Source organism: Oryzias latipes, chromosome 21, assembly GCF_053564925.1.
Source record: "Oryzias latipes strain Hd-rR chromosome 21, Olatipes_Hd-rR_3.1".
Taxonomy (NCBI): Eukaryota; Metazoa; Chordata; class Actinopteri; order Beloniformes; family Adrianichthyidae; genus Oryzias; species Oryzias latipes.
Window position 1 is genome coordinate 7,595,533 of NC_136257.1, and position 24,346 is coordinate 7,619,878.

At 42.4% G+C, this 24,346-nt stretch overlaps 1 protein-coding gene across 4 annotated transcripts; it reads left to right on the forward strand.

The window, feature by feature from the left end:
- The first annotated feature begins 10,783 nt into the window (after positions 1 to 10,783).
- LOC144988623 (uncharacterized) lies at positions 10,784 to 23,807 on the forward strand. 4 transcript variants are annotated; one of them, XM_078939188.1, is made up of 14 exons: positions 10,784 to 11,049; positions 13,491 to 13,590; positions 13,725 to 13,828; positions 13,898 to 14,173; positions 14,282 to 14,375; positions 14,455 to 14,522; positions 14,627 to 14,845; positions 15,034 to 15,099; positions 15,178 to 15,300; positions 15,392 to 15,457; positions 15,580 to 15,660; positions 15,757 to 15,822; positions 16,106 to 19,552; positions 20,144 to 23,804. In XM_078939188.1, the coding sequence occupies exons 2-14, from the start codon at positions 13,491 to 13,493 to the stop codon at positions 23,693 to 23,695; spliced, it is 8,262 nt and encodes a 2,753-aa protein (XP_078795314.1). In that variant the 5' UTR covers positions 10,784 to 11,049; the 3' UTR covers positions 23,696 to 23,804. The 4 variants fall into 4 exon arrangements, with proteins under 4 accessions (XP_078795314.1, XP_078795312.1, XP_078795313.1 ...); XM_078939186.1 differs by having other exon boundaries at positions 16,106 to 23,804; XM_078939187.1 differs by lacking the exon at positions 15,034 to 15,099 and having other exon boundaries at positions 16,106 to 23,804.
- The last annotated feature ends 539 nt before the right edge of the window (positions 23,808 to 24,346 follow it).

Genomic DNA, 24,346 nt, shown 5'->3' on the forward strand with positions numbered 1-24,346 from the left:
ACCTAGGACGAGTTTTCGTTTGTATCCGTTACTAAAAGTGCTTTTTTATGAAAATTCAAGATGGCCGCCCCTTGCCAAGGTCAAAGGTCAACGAAACTTCTTTGGTTATTGTAGAATCCTGCTAGTGGCATGTGTGTCCGATTTCGTGAAAATCGCTTGAACAAAAGTGTTGTTTTACCATATTGTCAAAAAACACAAAAATCGCCATTTCTCAGAGTTCGCCACAAAATGGCTGCCAAGCCGTAGGTCGTGTGGCCATCCCATAATGATTTCAAAACTTCTTGGGGATATCTCCAACACGCGTGTTTTGGTTTCGTAACTGTATTCCGAAATATTTTTTTTTGGCCCCATAAGCGATTTTCGGCCCATTCATTTTTTTTACGGGAACGCTCGCTGTGATGTCATCGACTTCGGGGGGGTGACGTTCTCTTTGTCGAAAATTCATTTTCAATTTATCCCAGATGTGTGCCAATTTTGGTGAGTTTTCGGGTATGTGGCGGGGGTCAAATTTGAGCTCAACGGATCCGTAAGAAAGAAGAAACGTAATAAAAAAAATAATAATTAAAGCCGCAAGCGGCGTTGTATGGCCCGCAGACGCAACCCGCCTTCCACGCCCAACTCTACGCACCACCGCCCTCACCGCCCTCACCGCACACTTTTGATGAAGGCTAGTCAAAACTGCATATGCTAATTATGCTAACTATGCTAGCTATGCTAGCTATGCTAATGTGGCTAAAAGTGCTAGCATAGCGATCAGCATCATCAACTGACTCAGAAAAACACATTACCTAAAATGCTAATTATGCTAACTATGCTAGCTATGCTAATGTGGCTAAAAGTGCTAGCATTGCGATCAGCATCTTTAACTGACTCAGAAAAACACATTATCTAAAATGCTAATAATGCTAACTATGCTAGCTATGCTAATGTGGCTAAAAGTGCTAGCATAGCGATCAGCATCATCAACTGACTCAGAAAAACACATTACCTAAAATGCTAATTATGCTAACTATGCTAGCTATGCTAATGTGGCTAAACGTGCTAGCATAGCGATCAGCAACATTAACTGACTCAAAAAAATACATCACCTAAAATGCTAATTATGCTATCTATGCTAGCTATGCTAATGTGGCTAAAAGTGCTAGCATAGCGATCAGCATCATTAACTGACTCAGAAAAACACATTATCTAAAATGCTAATTATGCTAACTATGCTAGCTATGCTAATGTGGCTGAAAGTGCTAGCATTGTGATCAGCATCATCAATTGACTCAGAAAATACATTACCTAAAATGCTAATAATGCTAACTATGCTAGCTATGCTAATGTGGCTAAAGTGCTAGCATAGCAATCATTTTCATCAATTGACTCAGAAAAACACATTAGCTAAAATGCTAATTATGCTAACTATGCTAGTTATGCTAACATAGCTAAAAGTGCTAGCATAGCGATCTGCATCATCAACTGACTCAGAAAAACACATTCCTCCATTGGTGAGAGCTATGTGTCATAAGTTGATAAAAAACCCACTTTTTCCAAAATGGCGGCTTTTCTGTTGATTTTATCTCCATAGCAACCATTTTATGTTTTGGTCCCCTCGGGATGATGAACAGATTGACGTCAGTTTCGGACAAATCGGTAAAAGTAAACTTTTTGTTGTCCTTAGCAACAGTGGTTTTATGCTAACCACGCCCACATTCCTTATATGTCCATATCCAGTGTTTTTCAATGTATTCAGTTTCAGGCATTAATGCATGCATTCAATTTTCACTGTATTGTATTGAAATGCATGGGAGTTATAACAGTGCGCCACTTTGCTAGCTTGCCACGCGCACGCCGTTCAAAATCTACAACTTCTAATTCCAACATTGTTTACACAGTAGCTTGCCATTGATGCCCAAAAAGTTTTGAGACGATCGAAGAAAATTCCAACGACAAGTTTACGTTTGAATCTGGTGGTTAAGGTGTTTTTTATAGAAAATTCAAGATGGCCGCCTTTTCCCGAGGTCAAAGGTCGACGAAACTCCAAAGGTGATTGTAGACTTACGCTAAGGACATGTGCGTCAAATTTCGTGAAAATCGCTCGAAAAAAAGTTCATTTTTCCATATCGTGTAAAAACGCGAAAAACGCAAAATGGCATATTTTGGCACAAAATGGCCGCCAAACCGTAGGTCGTGTCGCCATCACGCAATGATTCCAAAACTTTCTTTGGATATACCCGACAAAGTTATCTGGGTTTCGTTAGCCGATTCTTAAAAATAAAATCCGAAAAAAATTTTTTTTGCCGATTCAGCACTTTTTTTTGCGACGGTTTTTTGTTTACCACGGCCACATTCCTTTATCGATTTTGTCGTATGTGACATCGTTTTGTTCAGTGTGGGCCAGGGTATCGCATATTTCAGTTTCAGGCTATTCCGATAAAATATGTGCGAGCTAGCTAAAATGGCGACGGTTGCGAATTCGCCACGCGCACGCGTTTCAAATTCTACAACTTCTAATTCCAACATTTTGTCCACAGTAGCTTGCCATTGATGCCCGAGAAGTTTCAAAAAGATCGATAAAAATCCCTAGGACGAGTTTTCGTTTGTATACGTTACTAAAGGTGCTTTTTTAAGAAAATTCAACATGGCCGCCCCTTCCCAAGGTCAAAGGTCAACGAAACTTCTTTGGTTATTGTAGAATCAGGGTCTTGGCATGTGTGTGCAATTTCGTGACAATCGCTTAAACAAAAGTGTCATTTTCCCATATTGTCAAAAAACACGAAAATCGCCATTTCTCTGAGTTCGCCACAAAATGGCCGCCAAGCCGCAGGTCGTGTGGCCATCCCATAATAATTTCATAACTTCTTTGGGATATCTCCAACACGCCTGTTTTGGTTTCGTAACTGTATTTTGAAATATTTTTTTTTGGCCCCATAAGCGATTTTCGGCCCATTCATTTTTTTGACGGGATTGCTCGCCGTGATGTCATCATCGTGGGGGGGGTGACTTTTTCTTTGCCGAAAATTCATTTTCAATTTATCCTAGGTGTGTGCCAATTTTCGTGAGTTTTCGGGTATGTGGTGGGGGTCAAATTTTGGCTCAAAGTGGAAGAAAGAAAGAAGAAGAATAATTAAAGCCGCAAGCGGCGTTGTATGGCCCGCAGACGCAAACCGCCTTCCACGCCCAACTCTACGCACCACCGCCCTCACCGCCCTCACCGCACACTTTTGATGAAGGCTAGTCAAAACTGCATATGCTAATTATGCTAACTATGCTAGCTATGCTAGCTATGCTAATGTGGCTAAAAGTGCTAGCATAGCGATCAGCATCATCAACTGACTCAGAAAAACACATTACCTAAAATGCTAATTATGCTAACTATGCTAGCTATGCTAATGTGGCTAAAAGTGCTAGCATTGCGATCAGCATCTTTAACTGACTCAGAAAAACACATTATCTAAAATGCTAATAATGCTAACTATGGTAGCTATGCTAATGTGGCTAAAAGTGCTAGCATAGCGATCAGCATCATCAACTGACTCAGAAAAACACATTACCTAAAATGCTAATTATGCTAACTATGCTAGCTATGCTAATGTGGCTAAAAGTGCTAGCATAGCGATCAGCAACATTAACTGACTCAAAAAAACACATCACCTAAAATGCTAATTATGCTATCTATGCTAGCTATGCTAATGTGGCTAAAAGTGCTAGCATAGCGATCAGCATCATTAACTGACTCAGAAAAACACATTATCTAAAATGCTAATTATGCTAACTATGCTAGCTATGCTAATGTGGCTGAAAGTGCTAGCATTGTGATCAGCATCATCAATTGACTCAGAAAATACATTACCTAAAATGCTAATTATGCTAACTATGCTAGCTATGATAATGTGGCTAAAAGTGCTAGCATAGCAATCATTATCATCAATTGACTCAGAAAAACACATTAGCTAAAATGCTAATTATGCTAACTATGCTAGTTATGCTAACATAGCTAAAAGTGCTAGCATAGCGATCTGCATCATCAACTGACTCAGAAAAACACATTCCTCCATTGGTGAGAGCTATGTGTCATAAGTTGATAAAAAACCGACTTTTTCCAAAATGGCGGCTTTTCTGTTGATTTTATCTCCATAGCAACCATTTTATGTTTTGGTCCCCTCGGGATGATGAACAGATTGACGTCAGTTTCGGACAAATCGGTAAAAGTAAACTTTTTGTTGTCCTTAGCAACAGTGGTTTTATGCTAACCACGCCCACATTCCTTATATGTCCATATCCAGTGTTTTTCAATGTATTCAGTTTCAGGCATTAATGCATGCATTCAATTTTCACTGTATTGTATTGAAATGCATGGGAGTTATAACAGTGCGCCACTTTGCTAGCTTGCCACGCGCACGCCGTTCAAAATCTACAACTTCTAATTCCAACATTTTTTACACAGTAGCTTGCCATTGATGCCCAAAAAGTTTTGAGACGATCGAAGAAAATTCCAACGACAAGTTTACGTTTGAATCTGGTGGTTAAGGTGTTTTTTATAGAAAATTCAAGATGGCCGCCTTTTCCCGAGGTCAAAGGTCGACGAAACTCCAAAGGTGATTGTAGACTTACGCTAGGGACATGCGAGTCAAATTTCGTGAAAATCGCTCAAAAAAAAGTTCATTTTTCCATATCGTGTAAAAACGCGAAAAACGCAAAATGGCAGATTTTGGCACAAAATGGCCGCCAAACCGTAGGTCGTGTGGCCATCACGTAATGATTTCAAAACTTTCTTTGGATATACCCGACAAAGTTATCTGGGTTTTGTTAGCCGATTCTTAAAAATAAAATCCGAAAATTTTTTTTTTTTGCTGAGTCAGCACTTTTTTTTGCGACGGTTTTTTGTTTACCACGGCCACATTCCTTTATCGATTTTGTCGTATGTGACATCGTTTTGTTCAGTGTGGGCCAGGGTATCGCATATTTCAGTTTCAGGCTATTCCGATAAAATATGTGCGAGCTAGCTAAAATGGCGACGGTTGCGAATTCGCCACGCGCACGCGTTTCAAATTCTACAACTTTTAATTCCAACATTTTGTCCACAGTAGCTTGCCATTGATGCCTGAGAAGTTTCAAAAAGATCGATAAAAATCCCTAGGACGAGTTTTCGTTTGTATACGTTACTAAAGGTGCTTTTTTATGAAAATTCAAGATGGCCGCCCCTTCCCAAGGTCAAAGGTCAACAAAACTTCTTTGGTAGTTGTAGAATCGTGTTTTTGGCATGTGTATGAAATTTCGTGAAAATCGCTTTAACAAAAGTGTAGTTTTCCCATATTGTCAAAAAACACGAAAATCGCCATTTCTCTGAGTTCGCCACAAAATGGCCGCCAAGCCGCAGGTCGTGTGGCCATCCTATAATAATTTCATAACTTCTTTGGGATATCTCCAACACGCCTGTTTTGGTTTCGTAACTGTATTTTGAAATATTTTTTTTTGGCCCCATAAGCGATTTTCGGCCCATTCATTTTTTTGACGGGATTGCTCGCCGTGATGTCATCATCGTGGGGGGGGTGAGGTTTTCTTTGCCGAAAATTCATTTTCAATTTATCCTAGGTGTGTGCCAATTTTGGTGAGTTTTCGGGTATGTGGTGGGGGTCAAATTTTGGCTCAAAGTGGAAGAAAGAAAGAAGAAGAATAATTAAAGCCGCAAGCGGCGTTGTATGGCCCGCAGACGCAACCCGCCTTCCACGCCCAACTCTATGCACTACCGCGGCCCTCTCCGCCCTCACCGCCCACAAATTAAAAGCTAATCAAGGCTGGATTTGCTCATAATGCTAACTATGCTAACTATGCTAATGTGACTAAAAGTCCTAGCATAGCGATCAGCATAATCAACTCTCTCAGAAAAACACATTTCCTAAAATGCTAATTATGCTAACTATGCTAGCTATGCTAATGTGCCTAAATGAGCTAGCAATGCGATTAGCATCATCAACTGACTCAAAAAAACACATTTCCTAAAATGCTAATTATGCTAACTATGCTAGCTATGCTAATGTGGCTAAAAGTGCTAGCATAGCGATCAGCATCATCAACTGACTCAGAAAAACACATTACCTAAAATGCTAATTATGCTAACTATGCTAACTATGCTAATGTGGCTAAAAGTGCTAGCATAGCAATCAGCATCATCAACTGACTCAGAAAAACACATTACCTAAAATGCTAATTATGCTAACTATGCTAGCTATGCTAATGTGGCTAAAAGTGCTACCATAGCAATCAGCATCATCAACTGACTGAGAAAAACACATTATCTAAAATGCTAATTATGCTAACTATGCTAGCTATGCTAATGTGGCTGAAAGTGCTAGCATTGTGATCAGCATCATCAATTGACTCAGAAAAACACATTCCTCCATTGGTGAGAGCTATGTGTCATAAGTTGATAAAAAACCCACTTTTTCCAAAATGGCGGCTTTTCTGTTGATTTTATCTCCATAGCAACCATTTTATGTTTTGGTCCCCTCGGGATGACGAACAGATTGACGTCAGTTTCGGACAAATCGGTAAAAGTAAACTTTTTGTTGTCCTTAGCAACAGTGGTTTTATGCTAACCACGCCCACATTCCTTATATGTCCATATCCAGTGTTTTTCAATGTATTCAGTTTCAGGCATTAATGCATGCATTCAATTTTCACTGTATTGTATTGAAATGCATGGGAGTTATAACAGTGCGCCACTTTGCTAGCTTGCCACGCGCACGCCGTTCAAAATCTACAACTTCTAATTCCAACATTTTTTACACAGTAGCTTGCCATTGATGCCCAAAAAGTTTTGAGACGATCGAAGAAAATTCCAACGACAAGTTTACGTTTGAATCAGGTGGTTAAGGTGTTTTTTATAGAAAATTCAAGATGGCCGCCTTTTCCCGAGGTCAAAGGTCGACGAAACTCCAGAGGTGATTGAAGACTTATGCTAGGGACATGCGAGTAAAATTTCGTGAAAATCGCTCGAAAAAAAGTTCATTTTTCCATATCGTGTAAAAACGCGAAAAACGCAAAATGGCAGATTTTGGCACAAAATGGCTGCCAAACCGTAGGTCGTGTCGCCATCACGTAATGATTTCAAAACTTTCTTTGGATATACCCGACAAAGTTATCTGGGTTTCGATAGCCGATTCTTAAAAATAAAATCCGAAAATTTTTTTTTTTGCCGAGTCAGCACTTTTTTTTGCGACGGTTTTTTGTTTACCACGGCCACATTCCTTTATCGATTTTGTCGTATGTGAGATCGTTTTGTTCAGTGTGGGCCAGGGTATCGCATATTTCAGTTTCAGGCTATTCCGATAAAATATGTGCGAGCTAGCTAAAATGGCGACGGTTGCGAATTCGCCACGCGCACGCGTTTCAAATTCTACAACTTCTAATTCCAACATTTTGTCCACAGTAGCTTGCCATTGATGCCCGAGAAGTTTCAAAAAGATCGATAAAAATCCCTAGGACGAGTTTTCGTTTGTATCCGTTACTAAAGGTGCTTTTTTATGAAAATTCAAGATGGCCGCCCCTTCCCAAGGTCAAAGGTCAACAAAACTTCTTTGGTTATTGTAGAATCATGGTCTTGGCATGTGTGTGCAATTTCGTGAAAATCGCTTAAACAAAAGTGTCGTTTTCCCATATTGTCAAAAAACACGAATATCGCCATTTCTCTGAGTTGGCCACAAAATGGCCGCCAAGCCGTAGGTCGTGTGGCCATCCCATAATGATTTCAAAACTTCTTTGGGATATCTCCAACACGCGTGTTTTGGTTTCGTTGCTCTAATTTGAAATAATTTTTTTTGGCCCCATAAGCGATTTTCGGCCCATTCATTTTTTTTACGGGACCGCTCGCTGTGATGTCATCGACTTCGGGGGGGTGACGTTCTCTTTGCCGAAAATTCATTTTCAATTTATCCCAGATGTGTGCCAATTTTGGTGAGTTTTCGGGTATGTGGCGGGGGTCAAAATTAAGCTCAAAGACGCCGTTAGTGTGCAAGAAGAATAATAATAATAATAATTAAAGCCGCAAGCGGCGTTGTATGGCCCGCAGGCGCTACCCGCCCCTTCCCTCGCTGCCCACCTCTACACACCATTCGCTCCCGGCCCCCGCTTCTACGTCCCACCCGCCCTCGCTTCCCACGTCTACGCACCTCCCCCTCTTTCCCCACCTCTACACCCCACCCACCCCTGCTGCCCTGGTGTAGGCACCACCAGTGCTCTCACCACCCTCAATTAACCAGACCCCACTTGCTAAGCAGCCACTTCATACCCCTGACCCCCCCTTCTCTTCCTGTAAGTCTAATTGCATGTGCATGTGATATAAGTGATGTCCAGGGTGTTGCCTTAGTCCAACAGTAGCCAGACTGTTGCAGCTCTGTGTCCCCACATAGGATCAAACTGGTGAAGAAAATGGATGGCTGGATAGAAACTTGACTTTCTAGGTTAAACATCCTCAGCAGGTCACATTTTTCTTGTGTTGTTGCCTCTTTTGACTGTAAACGTGGTAACTCCTTAGTATTAAAGTATGAAGTGTTTGTTTGAATGTATGAACCATTGAACCCATTTTTCATTATGTGTTGCTGTCCAACAGTGAAAGTTTTCACATATTTGACAAGAATGTGTCTTTGAGTCATAGCTTTTAAAATGAAGGACCAGAACTTGAGTGAAGAGATGAATGCATGAATCTTCCATTCAGATAACAGTTCATTTGACAATAGCTCATAGAATCAATGTTATTTTAGGTCTTATGCTAATATGTGAAAACAGACATGAAAAACACCTGTTCATTTCTCCAGTGTTAAGAGACTTTTATTTCTGCAACTCAGTTATTTACAAGATTTTTACTTTCATGACAGACACAATCTGAAACCACTATGAACAAAAAAGCCTTGTAAACACAAACGTCAGTGTAAATGTATGTGTGTGTGTGATTGTGAGGATGTGCAGACTTCTGTCTTGCTGGTCCTTGGAGGAGCATGAACAGTCCATCAGCGTCTTCATCACTGCAGCTTCTGCTTTCCATCACCTGATGTAGAAAAGAGAACTCCCTTTAGAACAGAGCAGGAATTTTATCTGTTCAATGAGTTCACATCAGGGTTCCTGGAAGTTTCTTCTATTTCTATTTCTTTGGATACAGTTACAACTATCCGTCTCCTCAGTTTGTCATCAATGTTCCTCTTCCATCGTCCAGTGAGGTTGGCTACTGTCCCGTGGGTCTTAAACTTCTGACTAATATGTGCCACTGTGGTCACAGGAACTTCAAGCTGCTTAGAGATGCGGAGCAGATGTGGTCTGTGACGTCTGCACTGGAACAAACGACACGCCCTGAAGTCCTGTCTGACCTGCCTTTCTCCTTCCTGGGAGGAACACCTTCAGCCTCATTTGAAAGCAGCTGCATTGAAGAAACACAAGATGGTGGGACCCTCCAAGAACCTGCAGGAGAACATCTGCTCCTCCAGTCATGATGAGGTGATGAGGATGTTCTGTCGCACTGATCACAATCTGTTCTCTCTGCTCTGTGGAAGAACATAACACTGTCTCATCTCACAGCTGCTTCAACAGCAGGTGGAGGAGAGTGAGGAGGTCTTCACTGAGATGATCCGTCTCATCCAGAAGAGAAGAGGTGAAGTGAAGAACAGGATCAGATTCCAACAGCTAACTGAAGTGAGGGGGGTCAAAGGTCTTCAGAAGGAGGTGGAGCAGGAGATGACTGAGCTGATGAGGAGATGCTGTGAGCGTCAGCAGAGACGGGATGGCAAAGCAGTTATCTGTCACTGACACCTGTGTTCTTTATGATATGAATAAATCAAGTCAACGTGGTATTCTGTCATTTTCTCACTGAGTGAAGATGCTTGAATGCTTCCCATAACCTACAATGATTGACATGTAACACTCACAAAAGCTCATCTAGCTTACATACTGATGTGGTAGCAATTTTCACTTTTTGTAAGAATTCAAACAACTTTCTGTGTGTTAACATGTTTAAAAAATCATGTTAGGCCAGAATTAAAGAAAACCATCAGTCTTTAAAGGAGAAATGGAGCAGTTCAAACCTCATTGAATGTGGACAGGTGGGTATTTATTTTTTCTGATGAGATAAAGATGCTTTGTACTTAAAAATAGGCTTCCAAATTTCAGGGGAACAAATGTAACCAAAAAAAATCTATAATCAATTTTAAATACAAAGGTGTTTTTTTATTTAAATTGAAAATAGTAATCAGGTTTTAAGGGGGGGGGCATTGATACAGACAGTTAAAATGTAAATACATTTTAACTGTTGTGCTACATGCTCATAAGTCATCACCAATAAAAAAACTGCTCTCTGCTAACAAAGTATGATTTAAAAAAACACATCTTGTCCAGTCACAAAGGTGTATTTTATGTCAAATTAGTTTGTATTGCTTAGAAATGTCACAAAAGAGTCATTTATAAAAAATACATTATATATTAAACGTTTTTATTCCACCAGGGAGCCGCCATTTTGTGAAGCTGCTGTAGACAAATTTTGAAAGGAATTAAATAAATGCTGATACAATTTTATATAAAAGCATTGTCACTGTTGTAATTCACAGATTCACTCTTTTTTTCTGTAAACAGTAAGTAATGCTGAGTCGGTGCTTAAAACGTTGTGAATAATAAAGTATTATGATTTTGTAGTTGCAAAAGTCCTACAAATGGTTTTGCCCGTTTTCTATCCAATCACGTAAAAAAAATTGGGGTGTGGCTGTCTGTGATTGGTCCAAGCTGGTAGAACCTTCTGGAAAGGTGGAGAATTCGTCCCTTTTCCCACGGGACTTCTGAGTGATCGGACGTGTCTGTCAGAGCTCTGTGAGAAAAGGTTTTCCTTGGTTTCTGCACCCAGAGGATCGGCTGATTTTCGCCAGAGAAGGATCTCTACTGCCTGTTACTTCGACCAAAAGAGGATTTAACTCCATCTTTTTCCCCAGAGTTTTTATTCTCCACCCATCCCCCCGTTTTTTCTTTTCTACTCTGTCTCTGCAGGACTCCATTTTGTTGCCCCGGCCCACTTTTTAGGTCGAGAAGGTAAGCGTTTTATAAATATCTCATACTTATTTGAGAGTAAAATGCTTGTGCTTTATATTTCTGCTGTTGTAAAAAAAGAGTATTGCATTTTAGTAGTCACTTTGTTTGCTGTGTGTCGAAGTTTAGCCGAACTTCAAAGCATTGCCGTTTTAAGCTAGCTAACTGGCGTTAGCAAGCCAGAACGTTGAAAGACCCAAATTTAAAAGTATTTGAGTAAAATGCTTGGTTTATTTTTCTGCTGTTGTGAAGATGAGTGTTGCATTGTGTAATTTTATCGGTGACTTTGCCTCGTGTTGAAGTTAGCTTAACTTCATGAAGCTAGCTAGCGCGTTAGCTAGCTAGTCCAGACCCAAACTTGAAAGTATTTGAGAGTAAAATGCTTGATTTATTTTTCTGCTGTTGTAAATATAAAACATGAGTGTTGCATTTGTGTGATTTTTATCAGTGACCTTGCCTCGTGTTGAAGTTATCTTAACATCATCAAGTGGATGTTTTTTCTGAAGCAAGCTAGTTTGTGTTAGCTTTGTCAGTATGGAATTACCCAAAGTTAAAGTATTGAGAGCAAAATGCTCGTGTTTCATATTTTTGCTGTTGAGTGTTGCATTTTTGTAATTTATTAGTGGCTTAGCTTCGACTTGGCTTTAGCTTTAACTTCAGAGGACAGTCGGTGTGTTTGATGTTGCCGGAATGGGGTGTGTGTGTGTGTGGGGGGGGGGTGTCGGTCGGTGTTCACTCATCTGTTCATGCGGTTTGCTGCTTTATTGCTGTGGCATTGTCTAATTTTATTGTTATTGCTTGGTGATTTTATATATATTTTACTGTTATTCAATTCAGTGCTGATTGTATTGCTTTCATTCAGTTTAGAACTAAAAATGTCTTAAAATGCATTAAAAGTTGCATTTAAAAAACAATCTAACTGCACATGAAAAAATTCAGCTATGTTCTAAATATTTTGTCAAAGAGGTAAATCATTTATTGAACGTTCTTTTGTTAAGTCATAAGAGTTTATTAAAACATATGACATTTTTAAATTGGGGTATTTATTTTGTGTTTAAAATGTTCCAAGTTCACATGGATTTGTAAGATCATTACAAATAGAACCTGCTAGGATTATTTTTTTTTTTTTTGTTCATTTTACCTGAAATGTGACACACACTGGGTTACATTTGCATGTAGGTAGATGCTATTATGTATTAGTTACTGTCTTCGCAGTGACTGTTACTGTGGACTCCTGGATGTTGTGATTGATAATGTTATTTGGTAGATTTAATTTGAATGCTGTGATTTTTAGTGTGAATTTACCTATGGATGGTTTGGGCTTGCTGGTGCAGCTGGTTTCTTCTAAATGATCACTCATGGAGCTGCATGTTGTTTTGATGCAAGTTTGTGAGATTGTGTAACTTCAGCCAAATGATGAAGTTGAATTTAGTCAGATCTGTGGATTTATGGCTGAGGATCTCCTGAAACTGTAAAGTTTATCTGCTGGCTTGATGTGAAATTAAAGGCCTGTTTGTGATCTTTGTATCCTCTGGAGGAAAATATTGGTAAAAAGTTAGATTTTCTTTAAGATCTGTTTGTTAAAACAAAAAAGATTTAAAGCACATTATTTCATTCTGTAGAAGTGTTTTGGAAAATATTAATAGAAGTAATGAATAAAGAACTGATGGCTCACCAAAATAGACTTCATATATGTAGCAGAAGAAGCCATTTTGAACTAGTAATGTTACTTTTCAAAGGGTATCTTATTAAAAACAGGTGTGCTTTTCTCCAAAGGGTAAAAAACCTCTGGAAAAAATATGCTTTCTATTATTTCAACTTTTTTTTTTTTTAAATGAAATGACAGTTCAGATAAAAATCTTAATTGTAATAAATGTAACTTGCAGCTGCAGTCAGAAGTCAGACGGGTTTTTCTGCTGCAAACATTTTGAACATGCTGGTTGCTGCACTAAATCAGTTTTCCTGACATGAAAGAGGCCTGTTAATGCACCTGGCTGATTTTTGTTTTTATTATTTTTTCGTTTTGGTCATTTCCTGCTGCTTGGCCAGATTTATCTTATTTCTGGGCTGACTGTCCATGTGAATTTTAGCATGTCCTGCTTCTGCTGCTGCAGTGGTCAGCAAAAAGTTATATTTTCTTTAAGATCTGTTTTTTAAAACAAAAAAGATATATAGCACACTATTTCATTCTGTATTTTGGAATAGATTAATAGAAATACTGAATAAGATTGACTGCTCAACAACAGTGGCAACTATTTTTGCTTGCTGTAAATCTTTTTCTAAAGTTTATTCTGAAAGAAACATACAATGCTTTTTAAACGTACTGCTATTATTTATATTGTCAAGGAAAATTAGTTTTAATGTATATTGGACAAAATGATCTTATATTATAAAAGTACTGGTTGTGCTAAAAGTGTTTTTGTGTGTTTATGATCTTTGTGTAGATGCCACGGGGCAAGGACCACCGCAGAGCCCGTGCCAGGAACTTCGCGCCCATGGACCTGGGACCGACTGGCCATCCAAGCCCGAGTGCTCCGAGTTCACGTAAGTAACTGAGATTTTATTTCTCTCCATTATTGCATCAGTTTTATTCTGCTCCCTAATCTTTTATGAATTGATGCATGTGTATGTGCTGTTGGCTAAAAAGAGAACACACCCTAACGTGTTGTATTTCCCAGGCTCCGGCACTGGGTTTAGGCACCCCGTGCGAAGATGGCCAGTGTCTTCTGCCACCGGGAAGAGCCACAAGTGCCTTGTGCCGCCAGAGTCTCCCGGGGAGAAGGTAAAGTACCTGTGACTGACTGTTACCCAGTGTAAGTTATGGCTATGACAACAACTGCATGTGTTCCAGTTCGTCCTGGTGGTAGGAGACTCCCACCTTCGCGCCCTGGTGGACGGGATCGTCCGGATGCCTGGGGGTGGGGGCATGACCTTCGGGTTCATGTCCACCCCTGGCGCCAGTGCAGCCGAGCTGTACAAAGAGGTAAGGCACGCAAACATTCCACGTACCCCCGATCTTGTGTGTCTTCTCGCCCCCAGCAACAACCTGACGGCCAGCCGGACGCTCCCCGAGGCAGCTGTGGACTTCAGGCGGCTCCTGGCTCTGCTCCAGTCCAAGTGGTCCAAGGTAAGTGTGTTTTCATCGTTGCACGTTGAAGAGAAGCAGAGGGGGATGCAGCAGCAGAAAGTGTAATTACTGAAGCTGGTTTGTGTGTTTGTGGGATTGTTTTACCAGCTCTTCGTCCTGGACTTCCCGCCTCGCCTGACTGTGGCCCCGGACCTGCAGACGTTCCTCCGCCAGGACTTCAACCGAGTGGCGGCGCAGATGGGTATAACATCATGTCCTTGTTGGTTGTCATGTAGATGATTGTCTGGGGGAACAGTTCACTAACTTTCATTCCTGTGCAGGCATTAAGTACCTGTCTGTTGCTGAGCACTTCAGCTTGGACCACTTGGCGCTGTGGGCCCGCGATGGGGTAGGTTGATGGTTCTGGTTGTTTTTGATGCAGACAGCTTTTCTCAGTACAATAAGTCTCAAATCAAATCTCGTGGGGTTTTCTTGTTTTTTTGTGTCTCTCAGGTCCACCTGAGTGACGATGGAGGGATGGTCCTTCTGGCTTCCCTGCTGTGGAACTACTCTGCTCTGCAGCTGGTGGAGCCAGAGGTCCAGGCGCCTCCTCCTGCGTCGCCCCGGCCTGCCGTGCGGCGAGTCGCTCCTAAGGTGGTTGTGAGGGAGCACCCTGTGTCCCCTCCTCCAACCAACCCTTTTGAGTGGGCTTGCAAGGTAGGGAAGGCAAAGGTAAGCGTCAGCTCATTTCATACAAATGAAATGATTTTCCTGTTTTTAAACTTGCACATGTGTTAAAGGTGAATCCAGCTTCCTGAAAGCCAGACCAGAAGTGGCGTGTGCAGAGCAGGTCTGTGGTCCATGGAAGAGGCTAGTTCAAGTGTCTAAATAGTTTTCTCTTTCTTTCTCATTCTCTACAGAAAGCCAGTCCTTCGGGTGCAGACCGCTCTCCTCTGGCATCCTGGCACGGGCGGGGATTGGAGCAGGTGAGTTGCAGGAAAAATAAAACTGCAGTGTGTGTGTTGTGTCCACATGATAACATTTCTGTGTTTTCTATTCCACAGGCTGCTCCTCTCCCGGTGTCGCCCGTGCGCTTCAGCCCTGCTATTCTGGATCTGATGGACAAATTTTACCCGTCAGATCTGGACTGTGCTGGAGCTGCTGCGCCTGTTCCCGCTGGGAACAAGGTAACTGTTTTGTCTTGATGCTCAGAGTTCAGAATAGCTTTATAACTGCTCTTAAATACCTTTTTTTCTGGTGTTTGTCATTATTCCTCAGACGTCTCGTGCTAGACGTCGCCGGAGGGCTGTGGCTGCATCCCAGAGGGCTGCCCCCAGGCCCCAGGTAAGAAGAGGACACATTTCAGTGTTGTGTTGTAGAGGTCAAAATAGATTTTTAAAGTGAAATGTTCTTTCTTAAACACATTTAATGGTGTGTATTTTTGTGTTCTTCTGTTTTTTACTAAGGCGGAGGTCCCCGAGCACGTGGAGGTGAAACCCCGGCCTTCACCTGCCAGGCGTGCCAGGAAGGAGAGGGTGCCAGCCCAGGTATAATGACTTTGTAGTTTCATTTAGTCAGAATGCTGCAGCACCTAAGTTTATGGCAAAAGTGCGACATTAAATACATTTCATGTTTGTATGCAGGACCGTGTGGGGGTGACACCGAGGTCTCCTACCAAGGACGTGACGGTGGAGCGGCCTGTGGACCAGGTGAGAGAAGAAAAGAAAAAACCTCAATATTGATGATGTTTTTATTTATGTTCATTTTAAGATGTACATGTTTGTTTGTGTTCCTACTTAAGCTTTTGTTGTGTGCTCCTTTAGTAGCAGACATGATTCTTGGGCAAGTATGATCAAAATGCTTCCTCAGACTTAATGTCTTCACCAGTGCATATTTTTATTTGATTTTAGGTGTTAAGGATTGATTTATTAAGAATATAAAAATCATGTTTTTTCCTTGACAGTAATGTCTTTTTCTCCTCTTTTCCTAAAGGACCAGCAGCAGGGTGGACAGCCTGCTGCAGGAGGTAAGAAGAGCAGCAAAGGTAAGAGCTGTTCTCCTTCTTGCATCTGCTGTGCGGTTCAACCATGTTCAGATCCCATCATCTTGTTTGGTCCTTCTGAAGGTAATAGTGAGGTGGTTGCTGCTCCTGCCAGTTGTAGTGTTGAGGCTGTGTCAGACAATAGTTCAGTTGACATGGAGGTTGGTGTGACGTTTGGCTCCTCGGATGATGAGCTGGTAACCTCTGAGGTCCAGGAGCCTGGTCCTGTTCCTGCTGCTGGTACGTTAAAGTTCCCCAGCATCAGAGGATCGTTTCACCAGGGCAGTGAGCTGTTTGGCAGGAACAGTGGGCGGCAGTGCATGGCCATCTCTTTGGTGGCTGCTGCCAAGCACACTGTTAAAAGTGTGTTTCAGTGGGACGGCTGCGAGTTGGATTCTGTGCTGCTTGCTGGAGATCAGGTTTACTCGGACCTGCAGAGACAGAACAAAATCACTGACTCTGCAGGTTTTCTGAGAGCGACTGATCTTCCAAGTCAAGTAGTGGTAGATGGGGTTGAACTGTCCTGCTTTTTTGGGGAAGTTGTTAGTGGGGATGCTAAAATCAATTCGGGTGAGTTTGTTGATGTGGGTGTGTTGGTTCCCCTGAAGGAGGGGTTGGTTCGGATGACGGCACAGTACAACACGTGTCTGCTGACACTGTCTGAGAACACGTGTGCCGTCATTGCTGAGAATGGACGCTGGGCTATTGTAGACTCCCATTCTCGCAGTCCTGAAGGGATGAGGGTCCCTGATGGATCCAGTGTAGTTTTGTTTTTTGACTCTGTGGGTGAAGTTCACGACTACCTGCAGAGGTCAGTCGAGGGCATTGTCCTCACAGAGTTTGAAATAGTTGGTGTTGTTTTTTCTGCTTCCAATACATTTGGCCCTTTCTTAGGAAGTCCTGCAGAAAGTAACTCCCTAAACCTCTGCAAAGAGAGCCTCTTCCATGACACTTCATTAAATGTCACTGTAGAATCTAAAAAGACAGCAACAAAACGTAAAATGGATTCTAAAATTGATAATGCAGGCCTTTCAAGTGAAAACCTAAAGAAAGTGAAATTAGATGATGTTGCTGTGGAGGATCAGGATGTAATTTTTAGTGAGCCTGAGCAGGAAATTTTCTATTTTAACCCTTTAAATCGTGATGTCTGCCAGGCTCTGTGCTCAATGTTAAATATTGAGTTCCAAAATTTTTATGCCCCACCTGCTCCTCCCATTAGTTTGTTAGGGCCCCCCTGTACCAACGAAAAAATCATTGGAGATGGAAATTGTTACTTTAGGGCCATCTCTCAGGCTGTAACTGGATCCCAAAGCAGCCACAGAAAAATTCGGTTAGCCGTCGTTAAACAAATGGAAACGAACCCCGATCTGTATAGCTGGGTAATTGGGCGTGAGTACTCCTCTGTGGCTGAGTACATAACCAAATCTAGAATGCGTTTTGTCAGTGTTTGGGCCACAGACGTCGAAATTCAAGCAACGGCTGATTTATTAGGAGTAAATGTTTTTGTATTGTTTGATGGCAGGTGGCTTCGGCACCAGAGCAGCGGTCAGCAATTATCTGAAAATGCAATTTATATAGAAAATTGTGGTGGTACACATTTTGAGACTGTTGTCTGTGTAAAATATCCACAACAGGACCGCTGTGCTGGTTGTTGTCCTTCTGCCAACAAACAACCAAAAACATATTGCATGCGTTCTCATGAAAAAAGTGAAATTAAGTCGACAAACTTAAAAAGTAATTTAATGATTGACAAGAGAACTTGCGGAAAATTTACTTCCAAATACTTGCTTTGCCAAAGAAGACAACAAATGGCAAAAAAGTGTAAAGGTAAAATTTATAGAGAAAGTAGGAATGAAAGCTTAAAGCACATCATACACAAGAAATATGTGGATAATGCAACTTACAGACAAAAGGTCAAGGTAATAAATAGGAGACGCCTGAAACTTAGATACATAGAAAATGAGGATTATAGAAATATGTTAAAGTCAAAAGCAATAAAAAAATATACAGATCTAATGGAGAAAGTTAAAACAAAGAGAAAAATTAAATATGCAGAAGATGAAACACACAGGACCATGGTGAAAGCTCTGAGCATACAAAAATATAGGCGAGATGAAACGCACAGGGCCAAAGTGAAAGCTCAGAGCATTGGCAAATATAAAAATGATCAAACACAAAAACTTAAATTAATGACCACAAACAAAAAGCGATATAGAGAAAACCCTGCGTTCAGGAAAAGTGTCGCAAGTAAAGTTCAACGGAAGAGGCAATTGAATAAACAGAAAGCGGAGAGTTTTCAGGAAGTCATGCAGGATTTCCTAAAAAAGGTGGAAAAAGGTCCAGAGTTTGTTTGCTGTGTGTGCAACAGACTTCTGTTTCATCACCAGGTTTTGCTGTGTGTCAGGGAGACGTACAGCAAATCTGCGAAGATGGCAGAGATTGCAGATGCGTGCATTAGTGAGGACTATCTGCACCGCTGCAACATGGACTGTGAGAGCCCATGTTTGTTTTTAGGGACGGCGAGGAGCGCTCTGTGGATTTGCCACTGCTGCGACTCCAAGTTAAAAAGAGGTCTGACCCCGCCTGAGTGGGTCGGTAACAATTTGGAGGTTTGTCCTGTCCCACTTGAGTTGGCTTGTTTAAATAGTTTAGAGCAGCATCTGATTGCACTGCATATACCTTTCATGAAGATGCTTGCTCTGCCTAAAGGTGGGCAGAATGGTGTTCACGGCCCAATCACGTGTGTTCCTGCAAACTTGGTGCAAACGACCAATGTGCTGCCTCGGTCTGACATGGAAGGGTCTCTGCTGCGCGTCAAATTAAAGCGTAAACTGACTTACAAAGGTCATTATGAGTATCAGTTTGTGGATACCATGCACATTAGGCGAGCCTTGCAATATTTGAAACGCAACAATAAGTATTACAAAGACATAGAGTTTAATGAAGCTTGGCTCAATGACTTTTGTAAAGAAGAATTGGAAGAAGAAAATCGAAACGAACCAGAAAATCAGGCGGACAAAAAAGATGAAAAAGAGGATGAGGCCGATGATGGAGAAGATGAGCTTCTCCATGACAGACAGAATCACTGCATGTTCCAAGATTCTGCTCTGTTCCCAGTGGACATCGGCCAAGAAGTCCTGGATCAGTATTTTGAGGATATTTTGAATTTGGCCCCGGCGGAAGGAAATAATCCGGTCCGATTATTGACAAATCGAGAAAATGAAGCTAAATGTTTTCCTGTCATTTTTCCCGATGGTAAAAACGTTTACCACGTAAACAGAAGGTTCAAATTAACTCTCTCGCGTTACTTCAACAACAGGATCCTCCATGCTGACGGTAGGTTTGCACAGAACGTCGAGTACATCTTCTTTGCACAATACATGTCGGAGGTGGAGAAGGTTGTTTCTAGTGTATCTGTGGCTCTCAGAAAAGAAAAATCAGGAAGTGCATCTGAAGGTGTAAGTGCCGATGCACCTACTGAGAAAACCCTGAAGAAGCTGCTGGAAGCAGATCAGGGCTTTTGTTTTCTCCGGCCTATTCGAGGCACTCCGGCATTCTGGCAGGCAACACAGAAGGACCTGTTGGCCTGTGTTCGTCAGCTGGGTATTCCAACGTGGTTCTGTTCGTTCTCTGCAGCCGACATGCGTTGGAAAAATCTCCTCGACACTGTGTTAAGACAGGAGGGGAGAACCCAGACAGCTGACCAGTTGGATTGGGCTGAAAGATGTGAATTGTTGCGCAGGAACAGTGTCACCGCGGCACGCATGTTTGACTTCCGCTGGCACTGTTTCCTGAGGGTGGTCCTGATGTCTCCGGCTAATCCTATAGGGAAAATTGTGGATTTCTTTTATAGGATTGAGTTTCAGCAGCGTGGGTCCCCTCACGTGCATGTTTTGTTTTGGATTGAGGGGGCTCCACGGATAGGGAAAGAGTCGGAAGAGGAGGTCGCAGCGTTTATTGATAAATATGTCACCTGCGAGATTCCTCAGGATGATGAAGTGTTGAGGGAAATTGTTTTGGCTGTCCAGCAGCACTCAAGGACCCACACCAAGTCATGTAAGAAGGGGGGGACCAAATGTCGCTTCAACTTTCCAAAAACAGCATCCGGCCGCACATTTGTTATCGAAGATGAAAAGATTGTGAAATGCCCCAAATGTACCGACCCGAATGTCAAAGTCGGCGAAGTATCCAAATTAGAATGCATCTGCTGGAAGATTGACATGAAGAAGCAGATTGCTGCGGAGGCATTTGACTTTTTGACCGAAATTAACCGCGTTGTTAATGACGACAAATCAGAATTCGAAACCCTGGAGCAGATCTTTGAGTATTTCCAAATTGACCAGGAAATATACGAGAAACTGTTCAGGGCCTGCCATCGGAGAAGCCAGGTCGTCCTAAAGAGAAACAAAAATGAAATCTGGATCAACCCCTACAACAAGTCCCTGTTAAAATGTTGGAATGCAAACATGGACATTCAGTACATCGTTGATGCGTTCGCTTGCGTCGTGTACATCATCTCGTACATTTCAAAAGAAGAGCGCGAAATTGGCCTGTTGTTGCGAAACACCCAAAAAGAAGCGGAAAAAGGAAACATCAGTGCAAAAGAGACACTGAAGAAATTGGGCACCGTGTATTTACATAATCGGCATGTGTCGGCTCAAGAAGCAGTGTATAGATTGGCTAATATGCACCTAAAAGAATGCTCCAGAAAAGTTGTGTTCATTCCAACCGGGGACAACATCATTAGGATGAGCAAACCGCTTGCTGTTCTGCAGCAGCAAGATGAGTCCGGGTCCCAGTGGATGCTAAACATCGTGGACCGGTACAAAAATAGGCCACACGATCAGGAATTTGACGACCTGTGCATTGCTACTTTCGCGTCCGAATATCGGCTATTGTCAAAAAACGAAAGCTCCAAAAATGCGATAGAGCTCCAAAATAATTGCGGTCTGGTCGTAAAACGCACACGCACCAAACCTGCAGTCGTCCGTTATGCGCGCTTCTCCGAGCACAAAAATCCGGAGCGGTTTCATTTGAGTATTCTCCAATTATTCCTCCCGTATCGCACGGACGACGACCTGAAACCGCAGGATTTCAAATTCTATCAGGATTATTATAAGAATGGTACAGTGCGTCTTCGTAGCGGTGAACACACTGTTGAAAGTGTTGTCGATCGGAACCGGGAGAAGTTCGAGCGTGAGGCTGATGCGTTGGAGCTGGCCCAGGCTGAGCTGACGGATGCAGAGTTTTTGGAGGCTGCATGGGACATTTTGGTCCCCGGGGCCCAGTTGGAGCAGCGGGAGAGTGAGATGGAGCAGCGAGAGCAGCTGGTAGAGAGAGGGACAGAGGGTGAACATCAGGAGGACATTCCAGATCTGGATGTTCTCCGTGGAGAAGCTGCTCGACTGGAGAAGAGTCCCGGTCTCAGTAGGGAGGAGGGGCTGTTGCTCATCAGCTCTCTGAATGAGCTGCAGCTCTCCACCTTCCTACTTGTCAGAGAGTGGTGTTTACAGAAGGTCTCAGGTCAGAACCCAGATCCTCTGCACATGTTTGTTACAGGCGGTGCAGGGACTGGAAAGAGCCACCTGATCAGAGCGATCCATTACGAGGCTACGAGGTTGCTGTCACCTCTGTGTCTCCAGCCGGACGCCATGTCGGTTCTGCTGACCGCCCCCACAGGGATTGCTGCCTACAGTCTGAAGGCAGCAACCATTCACACTACATTTGGAATCGGTACAGAATTCCGTCTGCCGTACTCTCCTTTGGGCGAGGAGAAACTTAATTCTATGCGCGTTAAGTACCACGATTTGCAGATTTTGATCATTGATGAGATTTCCATGGTGGACCACAAACTATTGACCTACATCCACGGCAGACTGCGACAAATTAAACAAACAGGTGACTTTTCCCCATTTGGAAAAGTGTCAATTATTGCTGTTGGAGATTTCTATCAGTTGCCTCCCGTTAGAGGGAAACCACTTTATGCAGAAAAATCGGAGCTAAATTTGTGGTCCATGTGCTTCAAAGTGGTTGAACTGACAGAGATCGTCCGACAGAAAGACCAAGCATTTGCACAGATGTTAAACAGGCTTAGGACGCGGACAAAAGACACCAAATTGTTGCCCAGTGACGTGCAAATGCTGAAGCAGTGTGAAACGGGCGAGGACAGCACGGCTCTGCACATTTTCCCCACCAATGCCCAAGTGTTTCAACACAACTTGGAGCAGCTCAAAATTACTTGTGAAGATTTCTGTGAAATTGTTGCAGAAGACTTCATCCCGAGTAAAGAGACGGGTAAACTGCAACTGATGAGTGGGCATCACAAAAAAGTGAAGAACAGCTGTTTGGAAGAGAGGCTGTTATTGGGAGTCGACGCTCGAGTGATGCTATGCAAAAATTTAGACATCACAGATGGTTTGGTAAATGGGGCATGCGGCATAGTCACCCACATTGAATCCTACACAGAGGGGGGGTTTCCAAAATATGTTTATGTGAAATTTGATGACGAGGAAATTGGGAAAATAGCTCGGAGAAGGTGTGCCAAAGCCGACTTGCCTGGTTCCACTGCTATAGGGCCCGAGGAAGAGCGGGTGAGCCAAAAGGGGGGGATGAGGAGACAGTTCCCACTCAAGCTGGCATGGGCTTGTACCGTCCACAAGGTACAAGGCCTGACTGTGGACAAGGCTGTGGTCTCCTTTAATAAGATCTTTGCTGCTGGACAGGTGTATGTTGCTGTGAGTCGGGTCAGGACCATTGAGGGGTTAATCATTCGGGATTTTAAGGAAAAGGCCATTTACTGCAATAAACATGCGAAGGCTGCTCTGCAGAAGATGCCCCCCCTCCTTAGTGATGAAAGAAGATGTGACCCGTCTTCTTTCAGAGTTTTCCTGCTGAATGTTCAGGGATTACGCAGACATGTCTCCTATCTGGCCCACTGTACACAGCAGCTGCAGCCTAACTGCATTGCTGTGACAGAGACATGGCTGACCCCTAGCTCTGCCTTAGAAGCTGTCCAAATGGACGGCTTCAGTTTCCACAGCCGTCCGAGAGGGCTTTCCTACAGTGGAACCAACCCAGCATTAGTTGGCCTGAAGAGCCAGCAACATGGGGGGGTTGGGATCTACTGTACGGACGGAGGAGACTACCAAATTCTGGATAAGCCAAACCTTAATTTGGAATGTGTCGTTTACAGGAGTCTGGCTCTAAATTTAGCGTTAGCTGTAGTGTATCGGCCCCCCTCCTATCCTGTAGTGCTGTTTAGATCTCACCTACAGGATTTAGTACTTTGGTTAGAAACTCAAAGTGAATCAGTGGTAGTGATGGGAGATTTTAATGAAGACATCCTGAAGTCCTCTTCCATTTTTAATCTGATGACGGACAGAGGCTTCAGGCAGCATGTCACTTCTCCCACAACAGAGAGGGGGGAAACCATCATAGATCATGTCTATGTCAAAACTTCCAAATTTACTGTCAAGGCCGTGGTCAGTCAAATTTACTTCAGTGACCACGAGGGGATCCTCTGTTCATTTAGTGCATCCTAGAGGGGGGGAGTTTTCTGCTGGAGACAGCCTGGTGTTTATTGTAGGGTGGGGTTTTTGTCGTTCGATTTGGTGGAAAATTTGGAGGGAAGGGGGTCTAAACCTATTGTAGTAAATTTTCTGGTAAACAGTTTTTATAGCTTTCTTTGATATTAAATGGCATTTGTTTTTTAAAAGGTAAGTTCTTGATTTTTTTTTTTTTTTTTTGTTCTCTTTTAATGCATATGTTCATGTTCATTTTTGAAATGTTCGGTTTCTTTTACTGTATTTCAACAAGCATGTGACACAAAAACATGTAATTTCTGATAGCTTTTTAAAGCAATTAGATTAACATTCACTTCTAGTGTGTTTGATCACTTGAAGTCTCATGCTGGTTGGAATACAGGTTTTGCTTCCATGTTCAGTCAAAAAAGCAAAAGGCACTGGTAGTTGGTACTCTGGCTTCAGCCAGACGGGGTTCAACTCCCTGCAGTGTCCTTGAAAATTCTTTGACTTTGACATGAAACATCAGAGTAAGTAATCTTCCAAAAAATAATATTCAAAATTTTTACAGATTATTATGTTGATTAAGAATTTTTCAGATTTGATGAATATAGCAATACTAAATGTATATTAACTTTTCATCAGGTTTGCGGATGACACAACAGTGGTTGT